The 19,331-nt window shown below is 42.0% G+C and overlaps 1 protein-coding gene and 1 long non-coding RNA gene across 2 annotated transcripts; both read left to right on the top strand.

Annotated features, from left to right (window-relative positions):
• The first annotated feature begins 1,501 nt into the window (after positions 1-1,501).
• On the top strand, positions 1,502-8,059 carry ttpa (tocopherol (alpha) transfer protein). Its single transcript, XM_040002560.1, has 5 exons — positions 1,502-2,776; positions 4,275-4,428; positions 5,306-5,499; positions 7,034-7,144; positions 7,238-8,059. Exons 1-5 carry the CDS (start codon positions 2,597-2,599, stop codon positions 7,469-7,471), a joined length of 873 nt encoding a protein of 290 aa, XP_039858494.1. The 5' UTR covers positions 1,502-2,596; the 3' UTR covers positions 7,472-8,059.
• Positions 8,060-15,890: 7,831 nt separating this feature from the next.
• Positions 15,891-18,713, top strand: LOC120715542. The gene is made up of 2 exons (XR_005691663.1): positions 15,891-18,130; positions 18,457-18,713. It is a non-coding gene; the product is annotated as an uncharacterized LOC120715542 (long non-coding RNA).
• The last annotated feature ends 618 nt before the right edge of the window (positions 18,714-19,331 follow it).

The following is a 19,331-nucleotide window of genomic DNA, read 5'->3' as shown; positions in this document are numbered from 1 at the left end:
TTATACCCTTTCTTGCCAGCCGACGCTGTGGAGTACTTGGACGCGTGTGATGGAGCATTGTCCTGCATGAAAATCATGTTTTTCTTGAAGGATGCAGACTTCTTCCTGTACCACTGCTTGAAGAAGGTGTCTTCCAGAAACTGGCAGTAGGACTGGGAGTTGAGCTTGACTCCATCCTCAACCCGAAAAGGCCCCACAAGCTCATCTTTGATGATACCAGCCCAAACCAGTACTCCACCTCCACCTTGCTGGCGTCTGAGTCGGACTGGAGCTCTCTGCCCTTTACCAATCCAGCCACGGGCCCATCCATCTGGCCCATCAAGACTCACTCTCATTTCATCAGTCCATAAAACCTTAGAAAAACCAGTCTTGAGATATTTCTTGGCCCAGTCTTGACGTTTCAGCTTGTGTGTCTTGTTCAGTGGTGGTCGTCTTTCAGCCTTTCTTACCTTGGCCATGTCTCTGAGTATTGCACACCTTGTGCTTTTGGGCACTCCAGTGATGTTGCAGCTCTGAAATATGGCCAAACTGGTGGCAAGTGGCATCTTGGCAGCTGCACACTTGACTTTTCTCAGTTCATGGGCAGTTATTTTGCGCCTTGGTTTTTCCACACGCTTCTTGCGACCCTGTTGACTATTTTGAATGAAACGCTTGATTGTTCGATGATCACGCTTCAGAAGCTTTGCAATTTTGAGACTGCTGCATCCCTCTGCAAGATATCTCACTATTTTTGACTTTTCTGAGCCTGTCAAGTCCTTCTTTTGACCCATTTTGCCAAAGGAAAGGACGTTGCCTAATAATTATGCACAGCTGATATAGGGTGTTGATGTCATTAGACCACACCCCTTCTCATTACAGAGATGCACATCACCTAATATGCTTAATTGGTAGTAGGCTTTCGAGCCTATACAGCTTGGAGTAAGACAACATGCATGAAGAGGATGATGTGGACAAAATACTCATTTGCCTAATAATTCTGCACTCCCTGTAGGTTTAAATAAGTTCCAGAGCTTTGTTAGAAATGCCACGTTTGTTATTAGGAAAGTAAAGACACTTTGCTTTATGCGTCATTTTCTGTAAATACATTTATATATGAACAACATCTGAGTAAATGAGTGAAAAAAAAAAACTTCAGTAACATCAAAATGATCTTTTATTCTTTCAGTTCACTTTGTTCCATGTTTCATGTGTTTATGTTCATTTTAATCTTTTATTTTGATCACATTCTCTCTACTTTTATTTACTGGTTGTTTCACAGAGTACTACTATTGTAGTTTTGCCCATCTAGGATACACAGAAGCTTTAGGGTGGTTCATATTACAAATGCGCTCCTGCCCCCTGCAGTAAATGCTTTTAACCAGCAGGGGGAGGTGTTGTCATTTTCTCCCAAAACAAGAAGGCTCAGAGAAACGTCACTATTGGTGTTTTATTGATGTGGTTACAGATTTCAATAGTTTAACCCATATGAACCCACACCCTGTTAAAGTTTCAACATTAACTCTACCATAGTTTTCCTGACAGTCTGGGCTCTCATGGGTCAAAGGTGTTTTTCAGCCCTGAAAGGGTATGGCCGGCTGAAGATTGATAAATGCTGGCAAGACCGCATAAAGTGAAAAGAGCCAAATTTGGGCCCAGCCCTAGAGTTTAAAGGTGAAATCATGCACAGCTTCATCAACATATTAGCTGAGGTTACTAAGAATCAGCTGATTGTCAGGGTTGCCACAGGCTGATGGTCTGTACAGGCTGGATCCCGACATTCACCTGGAATAAGGCCTGAATCGGTAGAATGAGTTGAAGTAACTGCATGGATGGATGGCAGACACTTACTTTTCATGGAGTGGGCTTTTTGAGTGTCTTGAAGACACGGCTCAGTGACACCTGGAGTTAACCCATAATGGCAGCTTTCTCTGTTTTCCTCACAGCCACTGGATAAATGACAGACTCTAAAAAAGCGTATTGATATTTGAATATTCATAATATGAATCAAAATGTGGGATGAGTGGACAAAGGATTAAACAACTGTGCAGTCTCCAATACAAACCCAGGTCAGCATAGTCACAGGGAGTTGCAACTGTTGAGAGATTTAAATGATATCCACAGTATTGATACTAGCGCTGGCATTGGTATTGGATCTATACTGTGATCGATCCTTTGTTTGTAGCCTCTAAGTTGAGTATGTAGCGCACCGATTGATGTTAAATTCATTGGTGTTTATGCACTGTGAGAAATGGCTGAACCTGTGCTGTCACATCTACGTTATCTATAAGCCTCAAACACATTTAAACACGTCAGAGACGAGCACAGCTCTCCAAAAACCTGTTTTAAAATACATGAAAAGTGTGTTTTCTTATTGCTGTACCAATCCCAGGTTTGGTTTGCAGATTCATCCCAACCTCTCTCCGCTGCACGCGCTGTGAAAGGTCAAAGTGTCGGTGTCACTGCTCCTGTAGGTCTTGTGTTGGGATCGATACCAACATCAGCAGTATCGCAATGAGCAAACACTCAAAGTCCAGCTGCTCGTCACAGCTGTCTCCTCCTCCTGTCTTTGGCTGAAGGCTGCCTCCAGCAGTGAAATGTAAGCGGACCTGAGGGCAGCATGAACGGACCTCAGCTCAGCGAACTGCCGGACGACTCGGAGCAGCTCAGGCCGTACGTCAGCCGCCTGAGGCGGGGAGCGCTGCGGGCCGGCGAGCTGTCCGCTATCGGGAGCTTATCCAGCGGCTTTCTCCTCAGGTTTCTGCGGGCCAGAGACTTCAACACGGAGCTCTCCCTCAAGGTAAGAGCCGTCACTGAGAGTCAGGGGAAAACATGCTGAAGTTTAGGAGAGTCCAGGAGAGCTCGCAGAAACCACACCGTGAGGAAGACGTTTGGTCGTGCTGACCATCATCATCATCATTCACCCACGTTGAGCTGAGCAGTTCAGTCCTGAGCTGGGCTCGTGGGGAGGCTCACAGTTGTTTCCAATTACAAATCACTTAATGTGGAGTGTTGGCACTGTTCTTACCAAACTGCATGTACGTTAACATATGCAGCCTTGTTCTGTGTTAGCCTATCCAATGGTAAAGCTAAAGCGGCCTCACACGTGATTGAGTTTGCTCCTGTTTTGCAGGTGTTGGTCCACACAAGCTTGGCTGCCTGTGATCTTGAACAGCTAATTTTCTGCTGGGTTGGTTCAAATGATCATTTTGTTCCTGCTTTGACAACACGAGCAGTAAAATGAGCATTTTCGTTTCTCTCTCTGTCGCCTGACTGTTGCCTGCGCTGCGCTCGCCTTATTATTCTCTTCGTGTCTGACCGCAGTGTTTGCGACATCACAGCAGACGCAGACGTGCTCCTGTGTGGGCTCTGTCCCGTGTCCTCTTTGGCTTTCAACGATTGCTCCCTGAACAAATGTAAGAAGGTCTGCTGGTTTCAAAGTTGCTGCAGAGCTGTGGTCGCTCGTTGTCCTTCATGAGCACGTTAAATGAATCAGTGCAGTTTAAAAACAGCGTTTACTTTGCTCCACAGGATAGTTGAGTAATTTCAGGCATGTGGGTCAAAGCTCTGCCGTTCAGTCAATCTGACTTTTATCACATAAACACTTCTTTGAATTTGCCTTTGTTTCAGATAAACAGCCGGGTCATAAATGTCTTATTTACTGTTTGTACATTGGTGCAAGGCTATCAGTGCTGACTCACAGCAAGGAGGTCATGGTCGTCTGAGCCTAACGATCGGCTCTGGCTTCTCTGTGCAAAGTTTGCATGTTCCTGTGTGGTTTTCCTCCCAGTTCCATGCACTTCAGGTTTATTCGCGATCTTAAAATGACTGGGGGTGTTGATAGCTGTCAGTCTGTGACAGACTGCCAACCTAGTTCCACCTTTACTTATGGTAACTGCAAAAGACTCCATCACACTGGTAATCTGGCTGTTGGCTGTGCTCTGCCCTGCAAGCTCACAGCAAACACTGAATGCAGCAGTCTTCATTTTGTTGTGTTGTGTGGTTGTTTTTGTTGCATGCAGTGATGAAGTATTAATCTTTTAACTACGTGTTTGAACCATGTTCATAGAGTCCTAGGAACTCCCTAATGTCCCCGGGGTGGCTGTGGCTCAGGAGGTGGAGTGGTGGTTCGATCCCTGGACAAGATATTAACCCAGAGTTGCTCTCCATGCATCCATCAGAGTATGAATGTGTGTGGATAGAGAGCACTTACATGGGAAAGTGCTTGTGTGAAAAGGTGTGACTGTGTGAGCGAGGGAAGTATAAGAATGAGTCCCTCTGTAATGTGTCCTGTACAGCTCTTGCTCAACTACCAGCGGTGGCGAAGGGAAAGTCCTGAGATCAGCAGCTGTCTGTCTCCTTCCTCGGTGCTCGGCCTCCTCAACACGTCGTACCACGCTGTGCTCCCGCAGCGAGACTGCACAGGCAGCAGGGTGCTCATCTACAGGATTGGTCAGTATGCTTGGGTGTGGATTATTGAAAGGGCCTGTAGGAGCAGCCCCAACGACATCAACATGAGCTACGAGAAGCAGGCAAAGCCTCCCTGGTCTGTTTCCTCAGTGATTTAACAGCTTTTAAAAGAAGCTGATCTTAAATTGTTATCTAGTTTTATGGGGTTACACAAATAAAACTAAGATGCTGTTTAATGCTGGTCATTCTCTTTGAGTCGACATTAAACTCATTCAGTCCTGTCACCATACGACAGGAGCTCTGCTCCATCAGTATGGCCACAGATGAAATCCCCCTCATGTCTGTCATCACTGACCTACTCTCAAACTTGTTTCTCAACATTTTAAACATGCTGACAGTAAAGGCAGTCTGCTGGGATGGTACGGAGATGAACTCTTCCCTTTCAAGCATGCAAAAGCTTCAAATAATCAAATGTCCTTCACACACGATTCTAAACAGGAACAATACAAAAAGGAAACGTGACTGAATGTGCAGAGTAGAAGTTGACGAGCGTTTCAACGGTGCTACGATAACGAGCAGAGACATACGCTGAAACTTCTACTGTGCTCGTGTCAGTCCAAAAACGGTTTATTGGCTCTTATTTATTAGCGAGGACTGTCTCGTTTTATTGTATCGTCTCTGACCGCGATGGCTGCACAGTTCCAGGACTGCACAGCACAATTTCAGGGTTTTAGTTGATTTTAAGCTAGATTTTAATGGCAAACATTGGTGTGTTTTGAAAAGTGGCTTTGCTAGTTCATGATGTATAAATTACACCGATTCAGAGATTAGCATATTAACTGTGCCCCACAGGATGATGCTGTGGTCCTTCTTCTGAAATATGTTTTATTCGTGTAGAGTAATGTCTGCTTGTTTGCAGGGCAGTGGAACCCGAAAGACTGGTCAGCCTTCCAGGTATTCAGAGTCAGCCTGATGACATCCGAGATCATCTCAAGGGAGAACGAGACACAAAGGCAGGGTGTGAAGGCCATATTTGACCTCGCGGGGTGGAGTTTGAGTCATGCCCTGCAGATTAACCCTTCGCTTGCCAGAAAGATTTCATCTGTGCTTTCGGTAGGACTGAGATCGAGCTGTGCAGATGACGACCTATCGTTTGTTCTTTAACAACAGAACGTGTGTGTTATTATGAATATGTTTACCAGTGTAACAAAACTCTGCACCACATTGAACCGGATGCGTTTTCCTTTCCTTCTATGACCAGAAGCCCAGGGTCGCGTTACTGTGCAAAAGTCTTGAGTCACCCCTCACTTCTTGCAGGCTGTCATGTTAATAATGATTCAGTGTTCTGGCCTGTTGGGACTGAATGAGCTATTAAATATTAATAGTTTTGTTAACACAAGATTTTGTATTCTTTCAAAATTGTTACAAAAGCCTTTAAATGGCCTGGTACATGCCACGCCCCCTTTAGTTTCAGCCCAGCTTGTGCAGGTATCGCAGGTATCATGTTGCTGTCATATCTGTAGCTTTACTGGACATGTGGATGACAAAAAAGTGGCTGCCTAAAAAACCTTCCTCAGCAATATCTGACAGACAGAAAAATCCATTAAAGACCTGACACGGTGCCTGAGGGATGGATCTGGACCATCTACTGTTTGCTGAAGCCTCATCACAACTGGTCCCAGTGAAAGTGTGGCGGTCAACAAGCCATCCTCGAGGAAGAGAAAACGCTGACATGCCAAATTACACAAGAACTGATATGAAAATCAGGAGCAACAGTCCTTATGGAGATGAATCCACATGTGAAGTGTTTGGACCAAACAGAGGAGATACTGAGTAAAACACGGTGGAGGGTCTGTCAGGGTTTGGGATGGTGTTGGGCATCCTGTCAAAACTGATGGAATTGTGAATCTGGACAGCTACTGTCAGATGTTGGAGTTCCACCTGGAAAGCGTCTGATTTGCAACTGTTTCAGCATGATGATGATGATGATGATGATGATGATACCAAGCAAGCATTCCTGGGTAGAAACAGACACAATGGAACATGACCATCCTGGACTGGCCTCCCCAGAACCCAGACCACAATGACTGAGGTAGAGTGGGAGAGAGTGGAGCTTTAGAATTCAAGGAGCCTGTAGAGTTATTCCTGAAGACTGCTAATTACAAGAAAGCTGCCCGAGAGTTCATGTTGTGTTGAAAATTCAAGGTGGTCATGCCAACTTTGACTTTCCAGCTTGTTAGAATTGAGCAAACTGTTTTTTCCTGATATGTGCGTGTGTGCAGATCTTTGAGGAAACAACTGCACCTATTTCTCCTTTTCCTTTCAAAATGTAAAAAAGGTGACTCAAGACAGTTGTTTTTTTGTTTTTTTATTTTTATTTTTTTACTTTTTTACAGCGACCCTTTTCTATAGAAATGTCCTTAAAGCTTAAACTGAAGGCCAAATGCTTGTAAGAGACTTCCTGTGAAAGGTAGCATCTTATAGCTCCTAAAACTGCTTATTTGTAACTCAGTCCTAAACTTGCCCCTAAGGGACCGTCTGGAAGTTCAGAGGTAGAACTTTGATGTGCAGAGTTTTCTGTATTTTTATATTTTTAAGTTTTCAACTTGTTAAATGTGCTTTGATGCTTGTTTATGTGTATGTTCAGGACTCTTTCCCACTGAAGGTCAGAGGAATCCACCTGGTCAATGAACCGATGTTCTTCCGTCCGGTCTTTGCTATGCTTCGTCCCTTCTTGCCTGATAAAATCAAGCAGAGGGTCAGTACCTGCGCTACCTCACGTACTGGTTATACTGAAGATGACAGATAACAACTGTGGATTTGAAACATCCTTTCACCCTCTTTGTTGTAGATCCATATGCATGGTTCTGATTTCCAAGATTCTTTAAGTGGCTTCTTCTCATCACACGTTCTGCCTCCAGAATATGGAGGGCATGGGCCTGGAATAACACAAGTGTGTCAAGGCTGGACCAATCGCCTGCTTCAATCAGAGAACCTCCTGCAGCAGATTGCTGCCCACCCAACGGGTGACATCACAATGACCCCTGATGACTGTTTGATCACAGAGGAAGGCGGGACTCTGTGAAAGATGATGATTGGACGTTTGGGTGGCTGACTCACGTATACGTGGCGGGTTTGTGCACATGTCTACGGTCTCTGCAGTGCTTGTTGTGGAAGTTGGCTGAAGTGAGAGAGCTGAAAACGAGATCCTTAATGGCCGTGCTGTTTCATGTTTACGCCACAGCCGACCAATCTGGAATTTTTAAGAATAACAATGCTGATATTATGTCATGATTTTAAAATCATATTTTGATCGATCTGCTGATTTTGTTTCTGTTATCATTTTTTATTTGTTACATTACTCACATTATGTTATAAGTAGTTATTTATTTATTTAGCCTCTGCCCAACTCAGCTATAATCAGCTGATTGTTGTGTTTCCCAGACAGTTTTAAACCTTCCCTCTGGGCACCAGGAACAAATCACCACCGAGCTGACATGGGCCCAATCACTGAGGCTTTATAGTGAATGCTTATTGTTTTACTCAGTTTTTCAAACATTTAGGAGCTTGATGTAAGTCGCGTATCTGGGAATAGTGCTGTGTTGTAATTTCATCGTCATATTAATGCTGCTCCAGGACCATCACTGTAAACGATGAGTCACGCTGATATTTAGTCAAAGGATCCTGCAATAAAAAGCTCTACTCTTAGTGTTGTGGAAGGTGTAAAAGTAGGGCAACAAAATCTGTGTCAGTCACACTGCATACATGGGATCAACCGGTCCGAGGCCTGGGGGTTGGGCCTCGGACCGGTACCGGGCCGCGAGAGTTGAGGCTCAGGTGTGAAATGTATAGTTTTCAGGGTTTTTATCGGTTTTCAGCGTCATTTTGTTATCGTTTTGATCGTTTACTCGGTTTTCCTGGGTCTTTTCACGTGTGTTATGAATAAATCTTCTTTTTTTCGGTACCGGTACTAGTTTTATTTTGTTGTATTTATCCGGGACATCTTAAAGGCCGGTCCGTGAAAATATTGTCGGGCATAAACCGGTCCGTGGCGCAAAAAAGGTTGGAGACCGCTGATGTAGACGGCTTTGGTCTCGGTGCTTTATAACAAAGGCACATTAACTCACTCATCTAGATTCTAGTAAGATTTAAAGAAAGCTGCCAGCTCGGCCTTGCTGAACATCCCCAACATGTTCATGTCATTTGTTACCTTTTGGATAACTTCATATGTCAGGTATTAATGGCTCTCAGCTATACGAGTGTGCAAAGGTTTCAGGCAGCTGTAAACAAAGAACTTTACTGGCCCCAAATGTATTCTGCAGAAGGACAACGAGCCAAAGTCATCAAGAACTGTCTTCAGTGTAAAGAAGAACCAGAAGTACTGAAGTGATGGTGTGGCCCCCACCGAGCCCTGATCCCAACATCACGGAGTGTCTGGGATTACATGAAGGATGTGAGGAAGCTGCATCCACAGAAGAGCTGTGCTGAGTTCTCTTAGATGTTTGGATCAACCTACCAGCCGAGTTCCTTCAAACTGTGCACGTGGACCTAGAAGAAGGCAAAGGGTGGTCCCACCAACATGGATGTGATTCTCTTTTGTTCATTCACTGCATTTTGTTGATGGATGAAAATAAATGGTAACACTTTTATTTTTGAAAGCGTTCTTTGTCACAGCAGCGTTTTCTTTATCACGGGTCCGTGAGCTGCATGCTGACAGCCCTGTGTTAGAGCACATTTAATCTCTGATAAATGATATATTATGTACCTTTGGTTTGTGCCTCAGTGCTTCTGTGTCAAGGTTTCACTGTTCGCAGGAACGACTCTGTGGTCATCAGACACGATGGTGTTCAAAGTGCTAATGCTGGAAACCAGTGGAGGCATGATGCTGATGACATCCACTATTTATATACAGTATATGAGAGAGACACACACACACACACACACACACACACACACACACACACACACAGGCTGTCAGACTGTGGACACTGGGCCAAACTTCAGAGGGGACAAGCCTCCCTCTCTTGGCCTTGTGGGCAAAATATATATAAAAGCCACAGTTTGTAATATGCTTGGCTCAAAACTTTTAATATTTTTAGCACTGATGGCATTTTTAGTATTGTATGCCACATGTTCTGACAAGTAAACAATGCAGATTTGTGAAAATATAAAGGGCTCCAAATATCATTGAAAGTGTTCTTTAGACTCATTAAAGTCTGAGGTTTTCTGTGTCAGGCTCAAATCCATCTAACACAGTGGTTCTTAACCTTGTTGGAGGTACCGAACCCCACCAGCTTCATATGCGCATTCACTGAACCCCTCTTTAGTGAAAAATAAAATGTGATTTTGTTTTTTACTGGTGCACAAAATGAGCCATGCACGTCATGGCGGAGGCTCTGCCGAACCCGAGACCGACTCACCGAACCCCTAGGGTTCGATCGAACCCAGGTTAAGAACCACTGATCTAACAGTTGATAAAACGATGAACTCACATCAGGGGAAATGGATGTTTGAACACTGTAATAAAATGAAGCCCATCCAGGCCACAGAGTGATGCTGCAGTCAGATTATCCTAATGTGAGGTTTAAATATATGATAAAGGGCTTTTACTCTGTTCTCTCAGTGAACACGAGCTCTGTAGGCACATATCAGCTGAGTCCAGAGCTGATTTGACTTTAGCACCAATAACTTGAAGTTCCTGTTTTCTGTGTGAGTTATGAGTGTCGCATCGTTGTGGGGGGATGTTGGTCGAGTCTTCTTTGGCTTCAGTTCATTGATATTTGTGAACGTTTTCTTCCACGTGGCTCTGAAAGATCCTGCCACAGCATTTCAGTTAGACTGAGGCTTAAATCCCATCAACAGTTGGTCATGTGTGGTGACAGTCATACAGACAGGAGCTACCATGAAAGCAGTTCTTTGTTTTGTCGATATAAAAATATGAGATTTGTGTGTCGTCCTGCGTGTGTCCCTGCGTGCTCGTACCACAGACCTTTGATCAGCATTCAGTCAGCATGCATATCAGCGTCTGCAGAGTTCAGGGAACGTTGTGTTCTCTCCAACACTACAAACCCAAATGTTAGCAGCCAATCAATAGTGAAAATCAGGAGGTGATCTACAGCAAGCTCTTTATCACATCTTTGATCAAAAGCTTGTTGTTGGGATGAATCCCAGGCCCTGACCTCCCTATCTGTCCTTATCTGTTGGCAGGAGATTGTAGCTTATTGGGGGCTAAAGTTAAAGTAATATTTCCAGCTTAACTACATGAAGTCCAACGACTAACTTTGTTTTGAGGTGGTCTTGCAATAATGTGTAGTTATTACACCACCCACAGTAAATACAGAACTTGATGAAACATACCTGTGCACACCCAAAGAGCTAATCATTGAACCCGTCACAGAGCGAGCGACATGCTGGCAGGATTTCATCTGAAGCTGCTCAGCAGCTGGAGTAAATCTTCATTGATGAATTTCAGATGCATTTTTGTGTGTTTCACGTGTGCTGCTGTCACGTCCCATTCCACAGCAGCATGGGAAACAGCTGTTTCTGTCATGATCCTGGGTCTGCTGACCCAGCGTTTTGTGTTTAGTTTATGTAGCCTTCAGGTTTCCTAAGTTCATCGTTATCATGCCTAGGTGTTTCTAGTTATTTTCCCCTCGTGTTTCCACTATGTTAAGTCTCCCCTGCTTTTCATGTATTTCATGTCTGTGGCTTATGTTGTCAAGTTCAGGTTGTCATGTCTATATCTCACTGTGTTTCCTGTTTTATTGTGAAGAGGTCTGGCGTGTCTGTGTTCATCATGTTCAGTTACTCTCCCCCTGTGACGTAATTATGTTCATGTGTCAGCTGGGTCCCCATGTGCTGCCACTTCCCTCATTATCCTCCTGTGTCCATTTAGTCTGTGTGCTCTCAGTCATTCTTTGTCAGGTCGTCCGTTGTATTGCTCCGTTGTTCCTATGTCTCTGCTCCAGGTATCCCTGTCAGTTCGTTATGTTTAGAGTTTTGTATGTTTCGTTTTAGTTCACCCAGTTTAGGTCATTGTTTAGTTTTCTTTTTTTTTTTTTTTTTTTTAGGATGTGGTTTTTATTTTATTTTATTTTATTTTATTTTTTTTTAAGGGAAAAAGAAAGAAAAAAAAAAAAAAAAAAAAAACAACAAAAAAAAAAAAAAAAAAACCCCGCAGTCGCCCGTAATGGGTCCCGATCCCCCGGCTGCCAACAAAAGAAAGAGAAAGAAAAAGGAGACAGAACTTTATATTTTCCCAAGGTATGTAAGTAAAGGATGCCAAATTAATTCAAAATCTTTTACATTATCATTCATACTATATCTTATTTTTTCAAGGTGAAGAATGTTTATAAGTTCTGTAAGCCACATTTTTAATACAGGGATCTCATTGCCTTTCCAAAGCTGCAGGATCAGTTTCTTTGCAATAATCAGTGCATATGACATAAACCTTTTTTGAGAGTCTTGTAAATTTTGTGTTTCTTTGGAAATCCCAAAGATGATTACTATCGGATTTGGTTCAATCTTACTTTTAAAGATGTTAGACATATAGGTAAAAATGTCATACCAAAAACCCTGAAGCCTTGGACATGTTGCAAAACAGTGTAACAGATTTCCATGATGTATCTTACATTTTTCACAAAGGGGTGAACAATCTGGGTATATTTTGTGAAGTTTTTCCCTTGAATAGTGTAATCTATGTATAATTTTGTACTGAATTAGGCAGTGACGGGAATTAGTAAAAGGCGTATTTACATTACGTAAGGCCTCTTGCCAGAAATCTTCCGATAGGAGGGTCCCTAAATCCTTTTCCCACTCCTCTTTGATTGAGGTAGTTGAAGGTATACTCATCTCCTGTAATGAGTTATAAAATAGTGAAATTCTCTGTTCAAACCCCCTTCCATCACTAAGACATCTGTCCAAAGGGTCGGACGTTATGTTTTCGAATTGTGGCAGATGTGTACGGATATAGTTTCTTAGTTGAAGGTATCTGAAAAAATGACTATGAGGCAATCCAAATCTATCTTTTAGTTGTTGAAATGACATGAAGGTGTCATTTAAGTATAAATCTTTTAGTTTACAAATTCCTAATTCCTGCCATATATTGAAAGCTCCGTCTACACATGATGGACGGAAGGAGGGATTAGCTGTAATGGGTATACATATTGATAGTTTTTTCAATTTGAAATGCTTAATTGTTTGTCTCCAAATTTGTACGGTGTTATGAATCACTGGATTCGAATTGTAATATGAGTTTGTCAAAAGGATAGGAGAGAGTAATATTCCACCAACACAGTAAGGAAGGCAATCCTCCCGCTCCATCTGTAGGCCATTAGGAAGTATTGCTGTCTCATCCAGTAGGAGGGAAATTGTTCTTAAATTTGATGCCCAATAATAATACATGAAGTTAGGTAGTGTCAGTCCACCGAGTAATCTATGTTTGCATAGGTGGTCTTTTTTTATTCTATGTGTTTTATAATTCCATATAAATGGCATAATGATGGCGTCCATTTTTTTAAAAAAAGATTTGGGCAAGAAGATTGGGATGTTTTGGACCAGATACAAATATTGCGGGAGGAATACCATTCTTATTGAATTCACTCTCCCTATTAGGGAAATAGGGAGTGTCCTCCAGTACTGGATGTTATTTTTAAGTTTCTCCAGTAGGGGAAAAAAGTTCTCTTTCATTAGAGAACTGTATCTTTTTGTTATTGTGATGCCCAAGTAAGTAATTTTTTCATAAGTTATTTTAAATGGGAGAGATGTAAGCCATTGTTTATTTTCTAGTTTAATGGGCAGTATTTCACTTTTTCCCCAGTTGATCTTGTAGCCTGCAAAAGTACTGAATTTGTCAATAACGGAGAGAATTGCTGGGAGAGATGTTAATGGTTTTGTTATGTATAATAATATGTCATCAGCATAGAGCGATATAGTATTCGAAGTGTATGTTGTGTCATAACCGTGTATATCCATATGGGTGCGGATTGTCTGTGCTAAGGGTTCCAGAGCCAGAGCAAATAGTAGTGGGCTAAGAACACATCCTTGTCTTGTGCCTCTGCTGAGTTTAAACTGAGTTGATAATGTCTGATTTGTAAGAATTCTGGCTGTAGGGTTTTTATAAAGTAGTTTTATCCAAGAAATGAAATCTTGTCCCAGTTGAAATTTTTCTAGGACTGCGAAAAGGTAGGGCCACTCCACATGATCAAATGCCTTTTCGGCGTCCAAACTAAGTATAAGTAGGTCCTGTTGCACCTTGGGGGAATAGATTATATTAAATAGACGTCGGAGGTTATTAAAAGAACTCCTGTTTGGTATAAAACCTGTTTGGTCTGGGTGCACCAGTTTATCTATTACTGTATTAAGTCTGCTCGCTAGTATTTTAGCCAGAATTTTTTGATCTGTGTTTAGTAAAGAAATAGGTCTATATGATCCCACTTCCTCCAATGCTTTGCCTTTTTTTGGAAGTACTATAATAGTTGCTTCATTCAATGTTGGAGGTAAAGTGCTCGTTTTATATGCGTGGTTATATAATTTAAGTAGGTATGGACTTAATTTAATCTTAAGGTATTTATAGAACTCGTTCCCTAACCCATCTGGGCCTGGGCTCTTGTTATTTTTTAGTAATCCGATAGATTTAGCGATTTCTTCAATTGTGATCTTAGCATTCAAAATATTGGCATTTGTCTGGTCTAACACAGGAAGATCACATTTATCTAAGAACTCCTGCATATCATTAGGCCCTGCAGTGGGGTGAGAAGTATAGAGGGAATCATAGAACTGTCTAAAGTTGTCGTTAATATCTTTGTGTGATGTAACCAAATTTCCGTTACTTGTTCTAATTTTATGAATCGCTCTGTCATTTTCTAATTTCTTTAATTGTCTGGCTAGCAGCTTATGAGGTTTATCCCCAAATTCAAAATAGTTCTGTCTCACAAAAGTGAGAGTTCTATTAATATTGCTGGTTAATATTTGATTTAATTTATATTTTAATGCACAGATGGTGTTATACTTATCGAAAGAGGGAGCCATTGCATTGTTGACGTCCAGGTCGTGGATTCTTTTTTCTAAATTTAGTTGTTCTAATTTATTCCTTTTGTTCCGTGACGCTTGATATGAAATTATAGACCCCCTAATATAGGCTTTAAACGTTTCCCATAGTATATCTGGAGAGGTCTCGGCATTATCGTTTGTATCAAAGAATAAGGACATCTGAGAGTTTATATATTGTTTGAATTTTAAGTCATTCAGTAGTTGTGGGTCAAATCTCCAGTTTCTGTATGTTTTAGTGGGATTATTAAATACGAAGGAGCAAGTAACGGGGCAGTGGTCAGAAATAATAATATTATGGTAGGTTGCATTTCGAATTAAGGGGAGCATTTTTCCATCCACCAAAAAATAATCAATCCTTGAATAACTGTTGTGTACGTGGGAATGAAAAGAATACTCTCTACCTGATGGATTTAAGGTTCTCCACGCATCACAGATATTCATATTCCTCATGTATGTTTTAATAAATTTACTACCTTTACACGGTATAGTTTTTTTAGACAGGGATTTATCCAAGTATGGGTCTAATACTAGGTTAAAATCCCCTCCAATTATTAAATTACTATTGGGTATATCCGGAATTAGGCTGAAGACCTTTCTATAGAATTCTGGATCATCTTGATTAGGCCCATATATATTTAGTAGAGTGATCGGAGTAGTATACAGCTCCCCAGTCACTAATACATATCTCCCATTCTTATCAGCTATAGTGGTATTATGCTTGAACGGGGTACCTTTCTTAATTAATATAGCTACCCCTCTGATTTTGGCTGAAAGTGTAGAGTGGTATACCTGATTTATCCATCTACATTTAAGTTTATTGTGAGCCACATTTTTCAAATGAGTTTCTTGTAAAAAAATAATATTCACGTTGAGAGATTTCAAGTATGATAACACTTTACCTCTTTTAACAGGTTCATTTACACCTTTCACATTCCAGGTACAAAAAGTTAAGTCCGCATTTTTTACCTTTCCATTATCTTGCATTTGTATAATTTAAGGCGGCTTAATTCTCGTGTTTTCCATCTTTATGCAGTCGAGATACGGGTCCCAACCCTCACCCCCCACCCCTCTACCCATGTGAAACCGTACAAAAAAGAAAACAAAGACGTAAGCAATGCATCCTCTTCCGTGTATCCCAAAAAGAAAAAAAAGAAAAAAGGAAAAATCTAAAGGGATGCTATAACAAAAACTAAGCTTACCAAAATACTCTATCTCAAAACTTCCTTTGTCCAACATAGCTCCTGGGCGAGTAATAATTTTTTATATCAAAGTAAATACATGTCCCTGGATCAGGTGTGAAGCTCTGGTTTGTCTATCTTATGTCGTCCTTATTTAGATCCGAATTTTTCTTGTGCGTAGCGGAGTGCTTCATTGGGATCTATGAAAACCAGCTCCGTACCATTGTGTGTCACCTTAAGTTTGGCAGGGTATAGAAGTCCATATTTGATTCCGGGTTGGTCTCGAAGCAGGTTTCTTGCTGGAGTAAACGCTGCACGTCGTTTTACCACCGCCTGGGGTAAGTCGCGGAAAATCTGAACGCGGATATCTCCGAGCTTCAAATTTTTCCTGGTGGCAGTTCTTCGTAGTATTTCTTCCATGGTGTGGCAATAATGTATCCTCACGATCAAATGTCGTGGTGGGGCATCTTCTTCTGGGGTCACTCGCAGGGCTCTGTGTGCACGATCCACCAGCGGAGTTTCGTCCAGGTCTAGTAGATCTCGTAGTAGCCTTGCCGCAAAATCTCTAAGACGTTGACCATTTTCTCTAGCTTCGGGTACTCCGGCTATCCTTATATTTTTCCTCTTTGAGCGCCCTTCCAGATCAATGCATTTTTCGGACAGTTGTTCCACTTTGTTAGAGAGTTGTTTAACTTTTTCTTCTAGTTTCGCCACGGAGTTTGAGGTGATTGTCGCTGATTCTGATAGATCTTTCAGCTGTGCATTATGGTTTTCCATTACCGTTTTTAAAGCTGTAATGGCCTCGTCATTTTCAGCCCTCAACGTTGCAATTTCCCCGCGTAGGGTATCGCAAATGTCTGCTTTCATTTGAGTTATCTTAGTATCCAAGGAAGCGATCGCAGAGAGTACTTGTTTGTTACCTTGTGTATATTCCTGAAGTGCGGGGTTGGCTGGCGTTCCAGCTTTGGCACCGTCATTTTCAGTCGGGGCCACATCAAATTCAATCGTTTCTGTCGCCGCTAACTTCGGGTTTAGCTTTTTTGGAGGCATTTAGGAAGGAGTGCACTCTTCAGAATCCCTGTATTACTTTGCGGGAGGAAGATGTATTACTTTGATAATTGTCGTAATTTCCTAAAATCAAGTGCGGGAGCTGCTGGTAAACGCGTCCTCACCCTCTCATGGTCTAGCCGGAAGTCCACCCATTGTTTAGTTTTCATCGATTCCCTATTATTTTGTACCCTCGTTTCTTGCCTTAATAAACGGCTTGTTTTGTTATTCATATCTCATTTCGGTCTGCGCTTGAGTCCTTCCCTGCAACATACGGTCTGCCCTAGCCAGACCGTGACAGTTTTTTATGTGCAAACATACGTGGAAATACAGCACATAAGGCAAATCAGTGTCTGCACAATGATGACAAGCCTGAAAGTCAATATTTGGTATTTTTCTTCAACACGTGAACTCTGAACTCTGTTAGGCAAGTTTTCTCTAAGCAGCTTTCTGGAATAGCAACAAGGAAACATTCAGGCACCAGGACCGGAGAACACCTGGACAGCTGCTGCTAACCAGCTTTTTAAGAGCATTCAAGAAGGTCGAGGGTTCCTGTGTGTCCTTCTGTGTGCTGGTGTGTCTCTGGTCATGGCCACATGCTGCTGTGCTCCCACTGCACTCTTCTCCACATATTTAACTTTCCAATGTGGTACAAAGGCTATCGTGCTCCTCTGTGTGCGAGTCGCCTCACCTACAGCTCCAGTCAGACTTGCAGGCTGCTAATAATACAATAGTGTTATTAAAAACACATAATAAACTTTAAGGAACTTTGTTTTTGAGGGTAGATGCATTATTTTAAAAAGAGCCTAAGATCCATTGCAGTTTTATTTTGAAAGTCAGTATATTTCTGCTTGTAGCATCCAGGAAACATTTTTATGGCTTTCATACTTTTATGCACACTACTAACTTTCTGCAACAACTTGGGGCTTTTATTTTGAAAACCTCACGTATCTCATTTTAGCCTCTGAAAGAAAACGTTGGAAATTCAACAAGAGGCTGCAAGAACGTTTTTATCTGGCTCAGCCCACTGTGGAGAAATCCCATAACTTCAGATGAATGCATGGACTGTAGTTACGACATACTCAGAGCAAGTTCATCGTTTTAATTAATGCAGTGTAATGTGCTTTTATTACGTTTAGAGTCTAAAAACTACAGGATCCTGTGACGACACCGACACTGTGTTTTCAGTCGGTGCAATGTGTTCGTTTCTTTGCGCTTTTATTCCAGTCTTGTGGACTCTAAACATGGTCAGCTCATCTGTACACATAGCATATAGTGAAGCTAACAGCACGACTGTCGTTGGCACTGGTTGTTTCAATCCATCCAAGTCTGATTTCACGGACAGTGTGTGTAAATCGGATTCTTCTGGGAGGAAATCCGTAGAACCAACCGGTTTAGTGAGTACTGTGTGAGCCCGTGTGCACATCTTTAAAAGAAGACCGTGTGCTCATGCTTGCTCCGGTAGAGCTGTGAGTACATGCAGATTAAACATGTAAAACAAATGTTTATTGTCAATCAGATCCGTCCACTGGGGGGCAGTGTCTCCTTATTGTGGAGACCTACTTGACCGCTGTATTATTGTAGGGTCTACCTTATAATAAAAAGCACCTCGAGGTGACTGTTGTTGTGATTTGCTGCTGCATAAATGAAGTAAACTGAGCTCACGTACTGGGTACATATACTGGACATACTGGGGTTGGACTAATTAGAGGCAGGTGTAATTGATTGCACTGATACACTAGTCTACTTGTAGCCCACACAACAAACACTGCTGTTATTTTGTCTCTCTGTGCAGGCCGGGGCCTATTATATGCCACAGCCTAAAGGCAGCGGAGTTGCAGAGGCTGGAGTGATCACTGGCGATCTGCTTACAGGGTGGTGGGTCTCCGAGGACAACTGTTGAAGTCAACATGTGGAGTGCAACTGGTGTCGTAGCATAGCTGGCTCTGGCCTTGGGACTGTGTGTTTTTTACTTGATCTGCAAATGCGACACTGGACTGTTTTATCTTTTCTCTTTTGATTATTGTGTCAATAAATTACCTTTTAGAACTTTATTGACTGCCATCTATTTGCCCACAGCTGAGACAGTTGGTCAGACCTACAATCTTTCTGTGTGTGTTACAATGGGTCCAGAAGTCCAGGTCATCCTAGAACAATGTCTCTGTGCTGTCAGCAGGGGGCGGAAGAGAGCTACACCTAAAAATGAAAAACATTGTTTTAATTTAAAATATTTTAACCAGATGTCAAACCACAGATAAGTGAAGTTATGTGCAATAGTGAGAAATGACACAAGGAAAAGTATTGAGCATACAAAAAGGCATGGAGCGTGCTGGCACCAGCTGGAATCTACCAGCAACTGGAAAACAATCGTGCAACTAACTGAAAATGATTTCATGTCAATAGCATATATAGAAATAGATTTACTTACCTGCTGTACTTCAGATTGTTCCACTGTAGGGTGCAAGCAACAGTTATTGTCACTTATCATGTTTGTCTTTCCTGAAACCCAGAGTAACTGGAGAACCTGAAGACGCTGACAAATCTTCATTTTTTGATAATATAGAGATTTTATAAAAGACAGATTTCTCCTGTTTTGGCTTCCTGTTAAATCCAGAATTCAAAATCCTGCTCCTCACATACAAGGTCTTAAATAATCAGGCCCCATCTTAT

This window comes from Simochromis diagramma, unplaced genomic scaffold, assembly GCF_900408965.1.
Source record: "Simochromis diagramma unplaced genomic scaffold, fSimDia1.1 OVJJ01000445.1, whole genome shotgun sequence".
Classification (NCBI taxonomy): domain Eukaryota; kingdom Metazoa; phylum Chordata; class Actinopteri; order Cichliformes; family Cichlidae; genus Simochromis; species Simochromis diagramma.
The sequence above is the reverse complement of the archived record's forward strand: the minus strand, read 5'-3'. Positions and strand labels throughout refer to the sequence as shown.